The sequence below is a fragment of the Nerophis lumbriciformis genome, linkage group LG14 (genome assembly GCF_033978685.3).
Source record: "Nerophis lumbriciformis linkage group LG14, RoL_Nlum_v2.1, whole genome shotgun sequence".
Classification (NCBI taxonomy): Eukaryota; Metazoa; Chordata; class Actinopteri; order Syngnathiformes; family Syngnathidae; genus Nerophis; species Nerophis lumbriciformis.
Genome location: NC_084561.2, coordinates 9,846,733 through 9,861,323, shown reverse-complemented (window position 1 = coordinate 9,861,323; position 14,591 = coordinate 9,846,733). Strand labels below are relative to the sequence as shown.

General features: G+C 36.7%; 2 protein-coding genes across 4 annotated transcripts in view; one reads left to right on the top strand and one right to left on the bottom strand.

Moving 5' to 3' along the window:
- Positions 1-11,052, top strand: part of rhpn1 (rhophilin, Rho GTPase binding protein 1) — a 26,585-nt gene extending 15,533 nt beyond the window's left edge. Inside the window, exons 9-16 of the mRNA XM_061976086.2 lie at positions 580-767; positions 836-992; positions 1,245-1,370; positions 5,301-5,495; positions 5,573-5,649; positions 5,730-5,876; positions 10,270-10,422; positions 10,503-11,052. Of these exons, the coding sequence (XP_061832070.1) occupies positions 580-767; positions 836-992; positions 1,245-1,370; positions 5,301-5,495; positions 5,573-5,649; positions 5,730-5,876; positions 10,270-10,422; positions 10,503-10,712 (1,253 nt within the window). The 3' untranslated portion in view covers positions 10,713-11,052. The remainder of the gene's footprint in view (positions 1-579; positions 768-835; positions 993-1,244; positions 1,371-5,300; positions 5,496-5,572; positions 5,650-5,729; positions 5,877-10,269; positions 10,423-10,502) is intronic.
- atpaf1 (ATP synthase mitochondrial F1 complex assembly factor 1) overlaps positions 10,162-14,591 on the bottom strand; it is a 28,934-nt gene continuing 24,504 nt past the window's right edge. The window contains exons 11-12 of one of the 3 annotated variants that reach the window (XR_009816884.1): positions 10,427-10,606; positions 10,162-10,364 (exon numbers count right to left, since the gene is read on the bottom strand). The gene's annotated coding sequence lies outside the window, so the exon portion shown is untranslated. Of the gene's footprint in view, positions 10,607-14,591 lie in introns of all 3 variants that reach the window. The other 2 variants (XR_009816885.1, XM_061976089.1) reach the window with 2 other exon arrangements.

Sequence of the window (14,591 nt, the reverse complement as noted above, 5' to 3'; positions counted from 1 at the left end):
AGATACTTTAACAGCCATTTTCCTTATGTCAACATGAGTCAGGCAGTCCGAGGGCGTCGACATAAACGTTATATATAACTAAATAAAGGTCTTTGAACACTCTTCTTTGTGAGCACAATTTGTAGATGATTTGACTTAAGTGTTAAAAAAAAAAAAAATGTATTAAATGTGACAAATGTACAATGTAAATTAATAAAATTAAATGTAGCTTGGGCCATAAAAATATTTAAATAAAATACTATATGGTTTGACATAATATATAGGAAAAAAAAGAAAAGGTTATGTGACAAAAATATAAATAAAATAAGGTCAGAAAATGTAACAAAATTATTATAAAAATATAAAGAAAAATAAAGACAAAATATATACATTAGATATGAGACAATGTGACATGAAAGAAATGATATACAAATAACAAAATAAGATAAAAATAAAGTTGACATTTAAGGTTTACATTGTAAAAATGTTTGTATTTATTTATTGTTGGCAAATGCTCAACACTTGCTCAAAGTTACCCTTTCTTTGTTATTGTTAGCATGTTTATACATACTGTCCTGTACTCTGTATTCATGTGTTCAGGTACTTTTCATTACCTGAAAGAGAACTTCTCCAACGCACCGAGTCTTGACATGAGCGGACCGTCGCTCTGCATGCTGGTCCGTCTGATGGTGGCCCAGCTGCAGGAGTGTGTGTTTGAGCGCACTGTACTCACCACGCAGGACGCGCACTTCCTTTCCCTGCTGTGTTTGGCGCAGGAGGCAGCACAGGTGAGCCCTCGGGTGACGTCTCCACCGGAACGACGACCGGAACTACTTTTGCAAATTTGCACCCGCAGGTGTCGGACTGCTACCTGTCCGTGCAGCAGGCCGTGTCGCAGCCGCTGATGAAGGACTACGTTCCGTTTTCGTGGGCGTCCGTGGTCCACGTCAAGTCCGAACACTTCCGAGCGCTCGCACACTACTTTGCTGCCGTGGCTCTGTGTGAACAGATGTGTAAGTAGCACAGCACACACAACAACACTTTCTACCAACCTCGTCATGTCCGTTGTGTCCTTGAGCAAGACACGTCACCCTTGCTCCTGATGTGTCGTGGTTAGGGCCTTGCATGGCAGCTCCCGCCATCAGTGTGTGAATGGGTGAATGTGGAAATAGTGTCTGAGTACCTTGAAGGTAGAAAAGCGCAATACAAATATAACCCTTTTGCTTTCAAGAGGTGAAATGTGTTTCTATTGTATTTGAATGTAGTGTCTGAAGAAGACGTGAACGGTGAAGAGGAGGCAGAAAAAGCATTTCTCCATTTCTACATCAACATACCTGCAGAACCACCTGTATCAATGCTTTTAAGAGACCCGCAAAAAAGACGCAAGCTTGGTGAGTTCAGTCATTCACAGTAGTATTAACAGTACCGTATTTTCCGGAGCATAGGGCGCACCAAATTATAAGGCGCACTGCCGATGAATGGTTCTATTTTTGATCTTTTTTCATATACCGTATTTTTCGGACTATAAGTCGCAGTTTTTTCATAGTTTGGCCAGGGGTGCGACTTATACTCAGGAGCGACTTATGTGTGAAATGATTAACCCATTACCGTAAAATATCAAATAATATTATTTATCTCATTCACGTAAGAGACTAGACGTATAAGATTTCATGGGATTTAGCGATTAGGAGTGACAGATTGTTTGGTAAACGTATAGCATGTTCTATATGTTATAGTTCTTTGAATGACTCTTACCATAATATGTTACCGGGTACGTTAACATACCAGGCACGTTCTCAGTTGGTTATTTATGCCTCATATAACGTACACTTATTCAGCCTGTTGTTCACTATTCTTTATTTATTTTAAATTGCCTTTCAAATGTCTATTCTTGGTGTTGGCTTTTATCAAATAAATTTCCCCAAAAAATGCGACTTATACTGCAGTGCGACTTATATATGTATTTTTCCTTCTTTGTTATGCATTTTCGGCCGGTGCGACTTATACTCCGAAAAATGCGGTATATAAGGCACACTAAAGCATACTTGCCAACCCTCCCGGATTTTCCGGGAGACTCCCGAAATTCAGCGCCTCTCCCGAAAACCTCCCGGGACAAATTTTCTCCTGAAATTCAGGCGGAGCTGGAAGCCACGCCCCCTCCAGCTCCACGCGGACCTGAGTGACGTGTCAACAGCCTGTATTCACATCCGCTTTCCCACCATATAAACAACGTGCCTGCCCAATCATTATAACTGTAGAATGATGGAGGGCGAGTTCTTGGTTTCTTATGTGGGTTTATTGTTAGGCAGTTTCATTAACGTCCTCCCAGCGCGGTAACAACACACAACAACAGCAGTCATGTTTTATTCTACCGTAAAGCAGTTCGTCTGCCGTAAACAGCAATGTTGTTGTAATATATTGAGTTGGAGGCAATAACCAGGCGAGGTGATGAAGTACGTCTCTCTACTGTAGACTTCAGAACAGACTCACACACTTGACGTCAGGTGCGCAACACCACGTAAATCGTTGGCCAACCAAAAAGTAACCCCAGTATGCTATAGCCAACATTCACCAGGAGATGGCAACAGACAAACATAGATCACTCTATTACATTCCTCCCCTTTTAGAATTGTAGAAGTTACTCAAAATAAATAAACAACCCAACCAAAAAATGCAGCAGCTCAATTAAAAAACTGTACTTAAGCCACATTCTTTTTTTTTTAGTACTGAACTCTTAACCCTCATTTGTAAACAATTACATGCTTATTATACAAACAGTATTTGTACACCTTTAACACAGATTTTTATACTGTCTTCAGAGATTCAGTTTTTTTGGTGGTACTCAAAACCTTTCTGGGTACCTGCGAAAGGGTGTTCAGCATGGTTAGAAAAATAGTGACAGAGAATAGAACAAGGATGGACAATTCAACCCTTAACTCAACAATGAGTAGATGAGTGTTATGTGTGTGTATAAATGAACACTGAAATTCAAATATTTCTTTTATTTATATATATATATATATATATATATATATATATATATATATATATATAAAATAAATATATATATATAGAATTCACTGAAAGTCAAGTATTTATTATATATATATATATATATATAGAATTCACTGAAAGTCAAGTATTTATTATATATATATATATATATATATAAGAAATACTTGACTTTCAGTGAATTCTAGCTGTAAATATACCCCTCCCCTCTTAGCCCCGCCCCACCCCCACCTCCAAATCGGAGGTCTCAAGGTTGGCAAGTATGCACTAAAGGAGTCATATTATTATTTTTTTCTAAATGTAAAACACTTCCGTGTGGTCTACATCAGTGGTCCCCAACCACCGGGCCGTGGATCGATTGGTACCGGGCCGCACAAGAAATTTTAAAAAAAAAATTTTTTTTTTTTTTTTTTAAATCAACATAAAAAACTCAAGATACACTTACAATTAGTGCACCAACCCAAAAAACCTCCCTCCCCCATTTATACTCATTCGCACAAAAGGGTTGTTTCTTTCTGTTATTAATATTCTGGTTCCTATATTATATATCAATATATATCAATACAGTCTGCAGGGATACAGTCCGTAAGCACACATGATTGTATTTTTTTATGACAAAAAAAAACAAACAATAAAAAAATAAATAATAATACCATACCACCCCCGGTTCGTAGGACACATTTTCAAGCGTTGACCTGTCCGCCGTTACAAAAAGGTTGGGGACCACTGGTCTACATAACATGTTCTTTGGTGGTTCTTTGGTCAAAATGTTGCATAGATGATGTTTTACACATCATCTTCAAGTCGCTTTCAGGATGCATTATTATTGTCCATTCTTCAACATGTACAAGACACATAAGAACTGAAATGACATTTTCGGCACAGTCCCACTAAAAGTAGACATACGTTACAGGGAGACAAGAACAGGACCGCCAACGGATCAGTCACTTGCGGCGCTCCTTTAAAAAAGGTGGGAAAAATGTGATATTGGGAAAGGGGGGAAGAGTAAAAAATATCAATCAAAGGCTGGACCCTCGGGAGGGGGTCCAGACTGAGCCCAAGGGGAAAAAAAAAACCCATTGCACACATAAACAAGTTACATATAATCACAACAACTCGCAACAGAGAGGGGGAGGGGAGTTGGGGGCCTGGTGGTCAACTGCTGCTATAAAGCGCTACTCAGCCGTCCATCACCCCGAAGGGGAATCAAGCAGTGGTGAAGGCGTTGGGTGGGGTGTGTTTGTGTATCTGCTCATTGTCTTTGGGTGTTGTGTCCATAAGCCCGGGGCAAACTGCATGCAATGCAAGCAAAGTCTCTTTAGGATGCGCCGTTTTGTGGGCGGTCTTATTTACGTGGCTCACCTTCGACAGCGTCTTCTCCCCGTCATCTTTGTTGTAGCGGTGTAGCGTGCAAGGACGGGAGTGGAAGAAGTGTCAAAAGATGGCGCTAACTGTTTTAATGACATTCAGACTTTACTTCAATCAATAACGGAGCAGCATCTCCTCATACGGGAATGTGTCCCGAGAAAAAACGTCCGACCGGAACTCTCTAATAACTAAAGTTCCTTGGGTGAATAATGTAAACTCACTACACCGGTATGTTTTAGCGCTTTCATGGTGAGTTTACTGACAGATATAAGTAAGAACTTTACACTACTTTATATTAGAAATGACAACAGCGGAGGATGAATGTTACATAACAAAAAGTTAGAGAAAAAGAAGAAGCTTATTGACTACGGTGTCGGCACAAACTACAAAGGCGGACGAGCGCAATTTTTCAGGATTTATGCAGATCCCAAATACAGATCAGCAGGTACCAGAAGGTAAGAAAAGTTGCTTTTGCATAATATTGCAAAACAAAACGCCAGATAATATGTCTTACCTTATACACACACCATAATAATACTCCTATGTTGAAGCACATCAAGCGGTGCAGCTTCATAACGTACCAAAGTCGTACTAAAACATTTTGATAGGTTTTTGAGCGCCGTGTGTAATGTTCTATATTCTCAATGGAACATATAAAATGTTGGTGTTGTTTACCTGAGTCATATTGTCATCATAGTGCAGTCTACACGTATCTCTTATGTTTGACTGCCATCTACTGGTCACACTTATCATTACACCATGTACCAAATAAAATTGCTTCGAGGTGGGTAAGCAAAACCAGAAGTATTCCGTACATTACGCGCATTGTCGAGTTTTGAGGGGGAAAAAAAAGGGTTTAAGTGCGCCTTATAGTCCGGAAAATAGGGTATATGATTGACTGAGAAAAGATACCTAACTTGTGTATTTGTGTTTTTTCAAAGGTAAAGCTCACTTGCGCCTCGCAGTGATGCGACACGAGGAAGCGCTGCGAGTCCACGGTTTATGTAAGATCTTAAGAAAGATGGACATCTTACAGGATATTCTATCAGTGGCACACAAACGCTCTTTGGAAAAGTACTCTGAAATGGACCGAGAAGATGACTTTGATGAAACTGCTGAGGCTCCGGAGATACAACGTAAGTGTCAAGTAATATAATCACAATTCTTGATATCGGTCTGTGAATAAGTGATATTTCCTCCATGATGAAATCAGCTGCAAGTCGTCTCAAACCCGACATCATCCCAGCCAACTTTTCTACCGTCCAAGTTAAAGACATCTTCCAAAGATTGGTGAGTGATCAAAAGCTGCAGCGTTTCTTCTGGAAATGACTTTTATGGTTTTAATGTTCAAGCATTTCTTTGCGCTTCAGGGGCCCTTGCCAGTGTTCTGTGCTCGGGCTCGCTGGGTTCCCGCTCGTCCCATTTGCCTCCCGAGGACAGAAGGTGGATTGGGACTGACACTCAGAGGAGACTCCCCTGTGTTGGTGGCGGGGGTGGTCCCTGGGGGCTGTGCGGCCGTAAGATCAAACCTTTTGGTTTTTTTGCTGTGTTTGAAGATCTCTAATAGCTGTGGAGAGAAATCTGTCTTTTTATGCAACCAGAAAAAAACATTTGCAACCAAAAAAAAAAATGTAAACATTGGATGTGAAATTTAAAATAAATTCGAACAAAAGTTTTTGTTGCAAATAATTATTTTGGTTACAAATCTTAGTTTGAAAATCTTTTTTGTGGTTGCAAATAGTTTTTGGTTGCAAATCAATGTGGTAGTTGCACATTAAGTTTTATTGGTTGCAAATAGTTTTTTTTGGTAGCAATTTTTTGGGGGTTGCAAATCTTTTTTCTTTTTGGTTGCAAAACCTGTTTTGGGGTTGCAGATTTTGTTGCAAATCATTCTTTAGGTTACAAATATTTTTTTTGTAGTTGCAAATCACTATGGTAGTTGCACATCAAGTTGTTTTGGTTGCAATTTTTTTGTTGTTGCAAATCTTATTTATTTTTGGTTGAAAATCTTTTTTGTGGTTGCAAAACCTTTTTATGGTTGCAAATCAATGTGGTAGTTGCACATCAAGTGTTATTGTTGCAAATTGTTTGGTAGTTGCAAATCATTTTTTGGTTAAAAATCTTTTTTGTTGTGGTAGCAAATCTTTTTGGTAGTTGCAAATTGTTGTTTTTGGTTGTTGCAATTTTTGGGGGGTTGCAAATCTTTTTTATTTTCTGTTACAAATCTTTTTTGTGGTTGCAATTTTGTTGCAAATCATTCTTTAGGTTACAAATATTTTTTTGTAGTTGCAAATAGGTTTTTTGGTTGCAAATCACTGTGGTAGTTGCACATCAAGCTTTTTTTGGTTGCAATTTTGTTGTTGTTGCAAATCTTATTTCTTTTTGGCTGCAAATCTTTTTTGTGGTTGCAAAACCTTTTTATGGTTCAAATCAATGTGGTAGTTTTATTGTTGCAAATTTTTTTGGTAGTTGCAAATCACATTTTGGTTGAAAATATTTTTTGTTGTGGTTGCAAATCTTTTTGGTAGTTGCAATTATTTTTTCTTTTAGTTTGCAAATCTTTTTTGTTGTTGAAAATAGTTTTTTTTTTTTAGTTACAAATCTATTTTGGTTGCAAATCAATGTGGTAGTTGCACATTCATTTTTATTGGTTGCAAATTGTTATTTTTGGAAGCAATTTTTTGGGGGTTGCAAATCTTTTTTCTTTTTGGTTGCAAAACCTGTTTAGGGGTTGCAGATTTTTTTGCAAATCCTTCTTTAGGTTACAAATATTTTGTTGTAGTTGCACATCAAGTTTTTTTGGTTGCAATTTTTTTTTGCAAATCTTATTTATTTTTGGTTGCTAATCTTTTTTGTGGTTGCAAATCAATGTGGTAGTTTTATTGTTGCAAATATTTTTGGTAGTTGGAAATCACTTTTTGGTTGAAATTGTTTTTTGTTGTGTTTGCAAATCTTTTTGGTCGTTGCAAATTGTTGTTTTTGGTTGTTGCAATTTGTTGGGGGTTGCAAATCTTTTATGTGGTTGTAAATAGTTTTTTTTTTTAGTTACAAATCTTTTTTGGTTGCAAATCAATGTGGTAGTTGCACATCAAAATTTTTTAGGTTGCTTTTTTTTGTTGCAAATCTTATTTCTTTTTGGTTGCACATCTTTTTTGTGGTTGCTAAAGCTTTTTATGGTTGAAAATCAATGTGGTAGTTTTATTGTTGCAAATGTTTTTGGTAGTTGCAAATCACATTTTGGTTGAAAATATTTTTGTTGTGGTTGCAAATCTTTTTGGTAGTTGCAAATTGTTGTTTTTGGTTGTTGCAATTTTTGGGGGGTTGCAAATCTTTTTTGTGGTTGTAGATAGTTTTTCTTTTTAGTTACAAATCTTTTTTGGTTGCAAATCAATGTGGTAGTTGCACATTAAGATTTTTTGGGGGTTGCAAATCTTTTTTCTTTTTGGTTGCAAAACCTGTTTAGGGGTTGCAGATTTTTTTGTGCAAATCCTTTAGGTTACAAATATTTTGTTGTAGTTGCAAATAGGTTTTTTGGTTGCAAATCACTGTGGTAGTTGCACATCAAGCTTTTTTGGTTGCAATTTTTTTTTGCAAATCTTATTTCTTTTTGGTTGCTGATCTTTTTTGTGGTTGAAAATCAATGTGGTAGTTTTATTGTTGCAAATATTTTTGGTAGTTGCAAATCACTTTTTGGTTGAAAATATTTTTTGTTGTGTTTGCAAATCTTTTTGGTCGTTGCAAATTGTTGTTTTTGGTTGTTGCAAATCTTTTATGTGGTTGTAAATAGTTTTTTTTTTAGTTACAAATCTTTTTTGGTTGCAAATCAATGTGGTAATTGCACATCAAAATTTTTAGGTTGCTTTTTTTGTTGCAAATCTTATTTCTTTTTGGTTGCACATCTTTTTTGTGGTTGCAAATCAATGTGGTAGTTTTATTGTTGCAAATGTTTTTGGTAGTTGCAAATCACATTTTGGTTGAAAATATTTTTGTTGTAGTTGCAAATTGTTGTTTTTGGTTGTTGCAATTTTTGGGGGTTGCAAATATTTTTTGTGGTTGTAGATAGTTTTTCCTTTTAGTTACAAATCTTTTTTGGTTTCAAATCAATGTGGTAGTTGCACATTAAGATTTTTTGGGGGGTTGCAAATCTTTTTTCTTTTTGGTTGCAAAACCTGTTTAGGGGTTGCAGATTTTTGTTGCAAATCCTTCTTTAGGTTACAAATATTTAGTTGTAGTTGCAAATAGGTTTTTTGGTTGCAAATCACTGTGGTAGTTGCACATCAAGCTTTTTTGGTTGCAATTTTTTTTTTGCAAATCTTTTTTCTTTTTGGTTGCTAATCTTTTTTGTGGTTGCAAATCAATGTGGTAGTTTTATTGTTGCAAATATTTTTGGTAGTCGCAAATCACTTTTTGGTTGCAAATATTTTTTGTTGTGTTTGCAAATCTTTTTGGTCGTTGCAAATTGTTGTTTTTGGTTGTTGCAATTTTTTTGGGGTTGCAAATCTTTTATGTGGTTGTAAATAGTTTTTTTTTTAGTTACAAATCTTTTTTGGTTGCAAATCAATGTGGTAGTTGCACATCAAAATTTTTAGGTTGCTTTTTTTGTTGCAAATCTTATTTCTTTTTGGTTGCAATCTTTTTTTGTGGTTGCTAAAGCTGTTTATGGTTGCAAATCAATGTGGTTGTTTTATTGTTGCAAATGTTTTTGGTAGTTGCAAATCACATTTTGGTTGAAAATATTTTTGTTGTGTTTGCAAATTGTTGTTTTTGGTTGTTGCAATTTTTTGGGGGTTGCAAATCTTTTTTGTGGTTGTAAATAGTTTTTTTTTAGTTACAAATCAATGTGGTAGTTGCACATCAAAATTTGTAGGTTGCTTTTTTTGTTGCAAATCTTATTTCTTTTTGGTTGCACATCTTTTTTGTGGTTGCTAAAGCTGTTTATGGTTGCAAATCAATGTGGTAGTTTTATTGTTGCAAATGTTTTTGGTAGTTGCAAATCACATTTTGGTTGAAAATATTTTTGTTGTGGTTGCAAATCTTTTTGGTCGTTGCAAATTGTTGTTTTTGGTTGTTGCAATTTTTTGGGGGTTGCAAATCTTTTTTCTTTTTGGTTGCAAAACTTGTTTTGGGGTTGCAGATTTTTTTGCAAATCATTTTTTAGGTTGCAAATAGGTTTTTTTGGTTGCAAATCACTGTGGTAGTTGCACATAAAGTTTTTTGGTAGCAATCTTTTTTTGTTGCAAATCTTTTTTGTGGTTGCAAAACATTTTAATGGTTGCAAAGCAATGTGGTTTTTGCACAAGTTTTATTGCTGCAAAATTTTTACATTGCTGCAAATCACTTTTTGATTGAAAATAATTTTTGTTGTGGTTGCAAATCTTTTTGGTAGTTGCAATTTTTGGGGGGTTGCAAATCTTTTTTGTGGTTGCAAAACCTGTTTTGGGGTTGCAATTTTTTTGCACATCATTCTTTAGGTTACAAATCTTTTTGGTGGTTGCAAATAATTGCAGTTGTTACGACTCAACTTTAATCTTGTGGGCGGGGCTTCCTCTAAACAATATGTTAGAACCGCTTTTAATTGGTCAGTCTGGGATGATGGCGTGACCATACAGGCTTGACTGATGACTTCTTCTGCCCTCACACATTTGGAGCGAAGTCTAGGGCTGGGCGATACTGAACAATAAAAAAGGCTACAAACATATTGTTCAGAGGAAATTAATCGTAAACAAAAAAATGATTTTTACCCAAAAAAGATCATTTTACATGTTTTGATTAGATGCATAAAGACCCCAAATTCTCTCCATATCAAGTCACATAGATAAAACCGTTTATTCTTCCTTACTCTAGAAAATGGCATTTATTTGTATTTTTTTTTTTTAAACATGAAAAAATGTATTTACTTGCTCCTAAAAGGAGGCAGGACTGAGGGAAGGAGACTACATCGTGGCGGTGGATGGACAGGACTGCAAGTGGGCCAAACACGCTGAAGTGGTGAACATGCTGAAGAACTGCAGCGACAAAGGGGTGGAGCTTAGCGTGATTACGTTGCATTCGCACGATGCTCAGGTACCTTCTCCTGTAGTTGTCATCCTCTTACACTTTTATCCTGGGATAGTCACATCACAGCCCTTCCTAAATGTGAACAGGTTGCAAAAAGAGCCTTCATGGTGTCTCACGGCGGCGATAAAGAGAACTCCCTGCAGAGGGTTCTGGGCGTGGCTAAAGGACAGAGCTCCGCCTCCTTACTAAACTGGAACAGGAAGAAGAAAAGGGAAGGCAACGCGACATCGAAGAGACTGGGAAGCACTTTCAGTTTGTCTTTTGGGAGCCTCAGAGACACAGAAGGCATGTATTGACTTTTGGAAAAAAAACTTTCAAAACTAAACAAGTAGCAACAAATATAAGTTGTCATCATTTGCACTGCTGAACAAAATATTGTACATCTCTGATCTTACAAAAAACTGTGTCTCAACTGGTGCACTTGCATACTTACTTAGTCTTTAAGTGCATAAGTGTGTTAAATAAGCATACTTACACTTAGTCTTTAAATTGCATAGGTGCAGTACATGAATGTTGTACTCAAAATTAGAGATGTCCAATAATATCGGACGGCCGATAAATGCTTTAAAATGTAATATCGGAAATTATCGGTATCTGTTTCAAAAAGTAAAATGTATGACTTTTTAAAAGGCCGCTGTGTACACGGACGTAAGGAGAAGTACAGAGCGCCCAGAAACCTTAAAGGCACTGTCTTTGCGTGCTGGCCCAATCACATAATATCTACGCCTTTTCACACACACAAGTGAATGCCATGCATACTTGGTCAACAGCCATACAGGTCACACTGAGGGTGACCGTATAAACAACTTTAACACTGTTACAAATATGCGCCACACTGTGAACCCACATCAAACAAGAATGACAAACACATTTCGGGAGAACATCCGCACCGTAACACAACAGAACAAATACCCAGAATCCCTTGCAGCACTAATTCCCAAATCCCAAATTCCAAGCTGCTGTTTTGAGGCATGTTAAAAAAAAAAGCACTTTGTGACTTCAATAATAAATATGGCAGTGCCATGTTGGCATTTTTTTCCATAACTTGAGTTGATTTATTGTGGAAAACCTTGTTACATTGTTTAATGCAGTGGTTCTCAACCTTTTTTCAGCAAATTTTTTTTTAATTCAAGTACCCCCTAATCAGAGCAAAGCATTTTTGGTTGGAAAAAAAAAGAGATAAAGAAGTAAAATAATAATAATAATAATAAAAAAATATAAAAATAAATAATAAAAAATCAGTTTCTGATTTATTAAATTGTATAACAGTGCAAAATATTGCTCATTTGTAGTGGTCTTTCTTGAACTATTTGGAAAAAAAGATAGGTTTTTATCTATATTTATAAAGGATTTTTGAATTGTTGCTATTTTTAGAATATTAAAAAAAAAATCTCACGTAGTGAAGTGAAGTGAATTATATTTATATAGCGCTTTTCTCTAGTGACTCAAAGTGCTTTACATAGTGAAACCCAATATCTAAATTACATTTAAACCAGTGTGGGTGGCACTGGGAGCAGGTGGGTAAAGTGTCTTGCCCAAGGACACAACAGCAGTGACTAGGATGGCGGAAGCGGGGATCGAACCTGCAACCCTCAAGTTGCTGGCACGGCCGCTCTACCAACCAAGCTATACCGCCCCATGTACCCCTTGGCATACCTTCAAGTACCCCCAGGGGTACGCGTACCCCCATTTGAGAACCACTGGTTTAATGCATCCAGCGGGGCATCACAATGTGTTAATTCCATGACTGTATATATCTGTATCGGTTGATATCGGTATCGGTAATTAAGAGTTGGACAATATCGGCAAAAAAGCCATTATTGGACATCTCTACTCAAAATGGTGAATGTCACCATCGTGGCTGGAAGGAAAAGGCGGGACTAATTTGAGTAGTTGCCATTCACAATTATAAAGGAGGAAAAAAAGAAGGTAAATATTGTGATGTCATTTTACACTTCCCTGAAATGATTTGGGGCAGTAACACTTGTGCACTCAGGAACTAAGCACACTCTACACAGTAGACGCAAGTATTCCATTTGAGACAGTTTTCGAATTTGAAATGTATTGAGCTTAGGGATGGGTACTGAATTTGGTACTTTAGTAGGCATCAAACGGTACCATATTTTGGATAGCTTTGTTGGACATGACAACACGTCTGCTTGCAGGAAATAATAAGTCAAGCAGCACTCAGCCAAACTCCCTCTAAATAATGTTGCAAATTACAGACACCAACAAAGCAAGTACTTGGAAGAAAACGTTTAAAAGTAAAGTAAGGCTCCACTCTATCGAAATGCGCTAGCTTGATGCTAGTTTACATTGGATTTGCCATAGACAGGCTACAGTTAGCATTGGCGATTATCTTCTACCGCTTAACACCTCCAAATTTAGTAACTACAACTAAGATAGATGTCACAATCAAAAGGCTGGTGTATAATAAGCACAATACTTACTGTATAACACTTTGTACAAGTACAACCCATTTACCATTTGTAGGGCACAACAACACATTCAGCCTAATGGAAAAAAGCGACTTACACATTAGTTACCCTATGCAGTACCGCCATCTAGTGTCTTGGAAGTGCAACTGCATTGCAAATGGGGCTCAAATGTAAATCAGAAAACAATACCACCTGGACATGTTAAATTAAAAAATATATAATTTAATTAACAAACAATATTGATTAATACACCAACAGTACCAAAAATTGGTACTGTTGAGTACCTGTATCAATTCCCAGGTACCGGGAATTGGTACCATATCGGTTCAAATGTGAATGGTACCCATCCTTATGTGGTGCATAGTAAGGAAGACATAACAATAATAATAATTAAGTCAACATTCTTATAAACGGTATCATGTTCCGGGAACTGTAAAGCGCGATTCAGTTTTGTTATACTTTTTCTTTCGCAGTGTTTTTAATGTAATTTGGTTAAAAAAAATCTTTCCACTGAACTAATTAGTTTTTTTTACAGCCAACCAATAACTTTTAGAACATGTTTTATTTTTAACATAAACTAAAATGCATAGCTTCAGTTGAAGTCAAGTCAAGTATTAGTGCTAGTACACAAAACCAGTGTTGTTGTTTCTTTACTGTGAAATCTTCATGTTTATTCTTGAATGTTTTTTTAATAAAAATCTTTATAATTATGTTGTACCTTTTTTAGTGTATGAAAACTGGGACCAGCAAGCATTTATCTTTGCAACAGAAATTATCCAAACTGACAGCTTGTGAGTCAGCAAATGTTGGATGAACTTTTACACTACATTCTTTTCAGTAAAATACTTCAATAAGTACACTGAGCTGTGTAGTACTCTATCAAATCATTACTCTCTTCCTGCAAATTATTACAATATTTACTTGTTCCCTCTATTTTCTACGAATGAATTGCAACCACTCAAGTTAGTCCCTCCCATGGCGACTGACTATTGAGGGTGGAAAGTATTAATCACTGCACACTCAACATTTTGAGTGTGTTGAGAAGGACATCCAAGTACGGGGAGTACTGCATTTTGACATACTTCTTAGTATTTTGAGGGGAAAAGTGTGTTCTCACTAAATATACTTATTCACTCAAAAGACGATGTGTAAGTACACAAGAGTAGCACACCTATGCACTTAAAAGACTAGGTGTAAGTACACAAGAGTAGCACTTAAAAGACTAGGTGTAAGTACACAAGAGTAGCACACTTATGCACTTAAAAGACTAGGTGTAAGTACACAAGAGTAGCACACCTATGCACCTAAAAGACTAGGTGTAAGTACACAAGAGTAGCACACCTATGCACTCAAAAGACTAGGTGTAAGTACACAAGAGTAGCACTTAAAAGACTAGGTGTAAGTACACAAGAGTAGCACAACTATGCACTTAAAAGACTAGGTGTAAGTACACAAGAGTAGCACACCTATGCACTCAAAAGACTAGGTGTAAGTACACAAGAGTAGCACACCTATGCACTTAAAAGACTAGGTGTAAGTACACAAGAGTAGCACACTTATGCACTTAAAAGACTAGGTGTAAGTACACAAGAGTAGCACACCTATGCACTTAAAAGACTAGGTGTAAGTACACAAGAGTAGCACACCTATGCACTCAAAAGACTAGGTGTAAGTACACAAGAGTAGCACTTAAAAGACTAGGTGTAAGTACACAAGAGTAGCACTTAAAAGACTAGG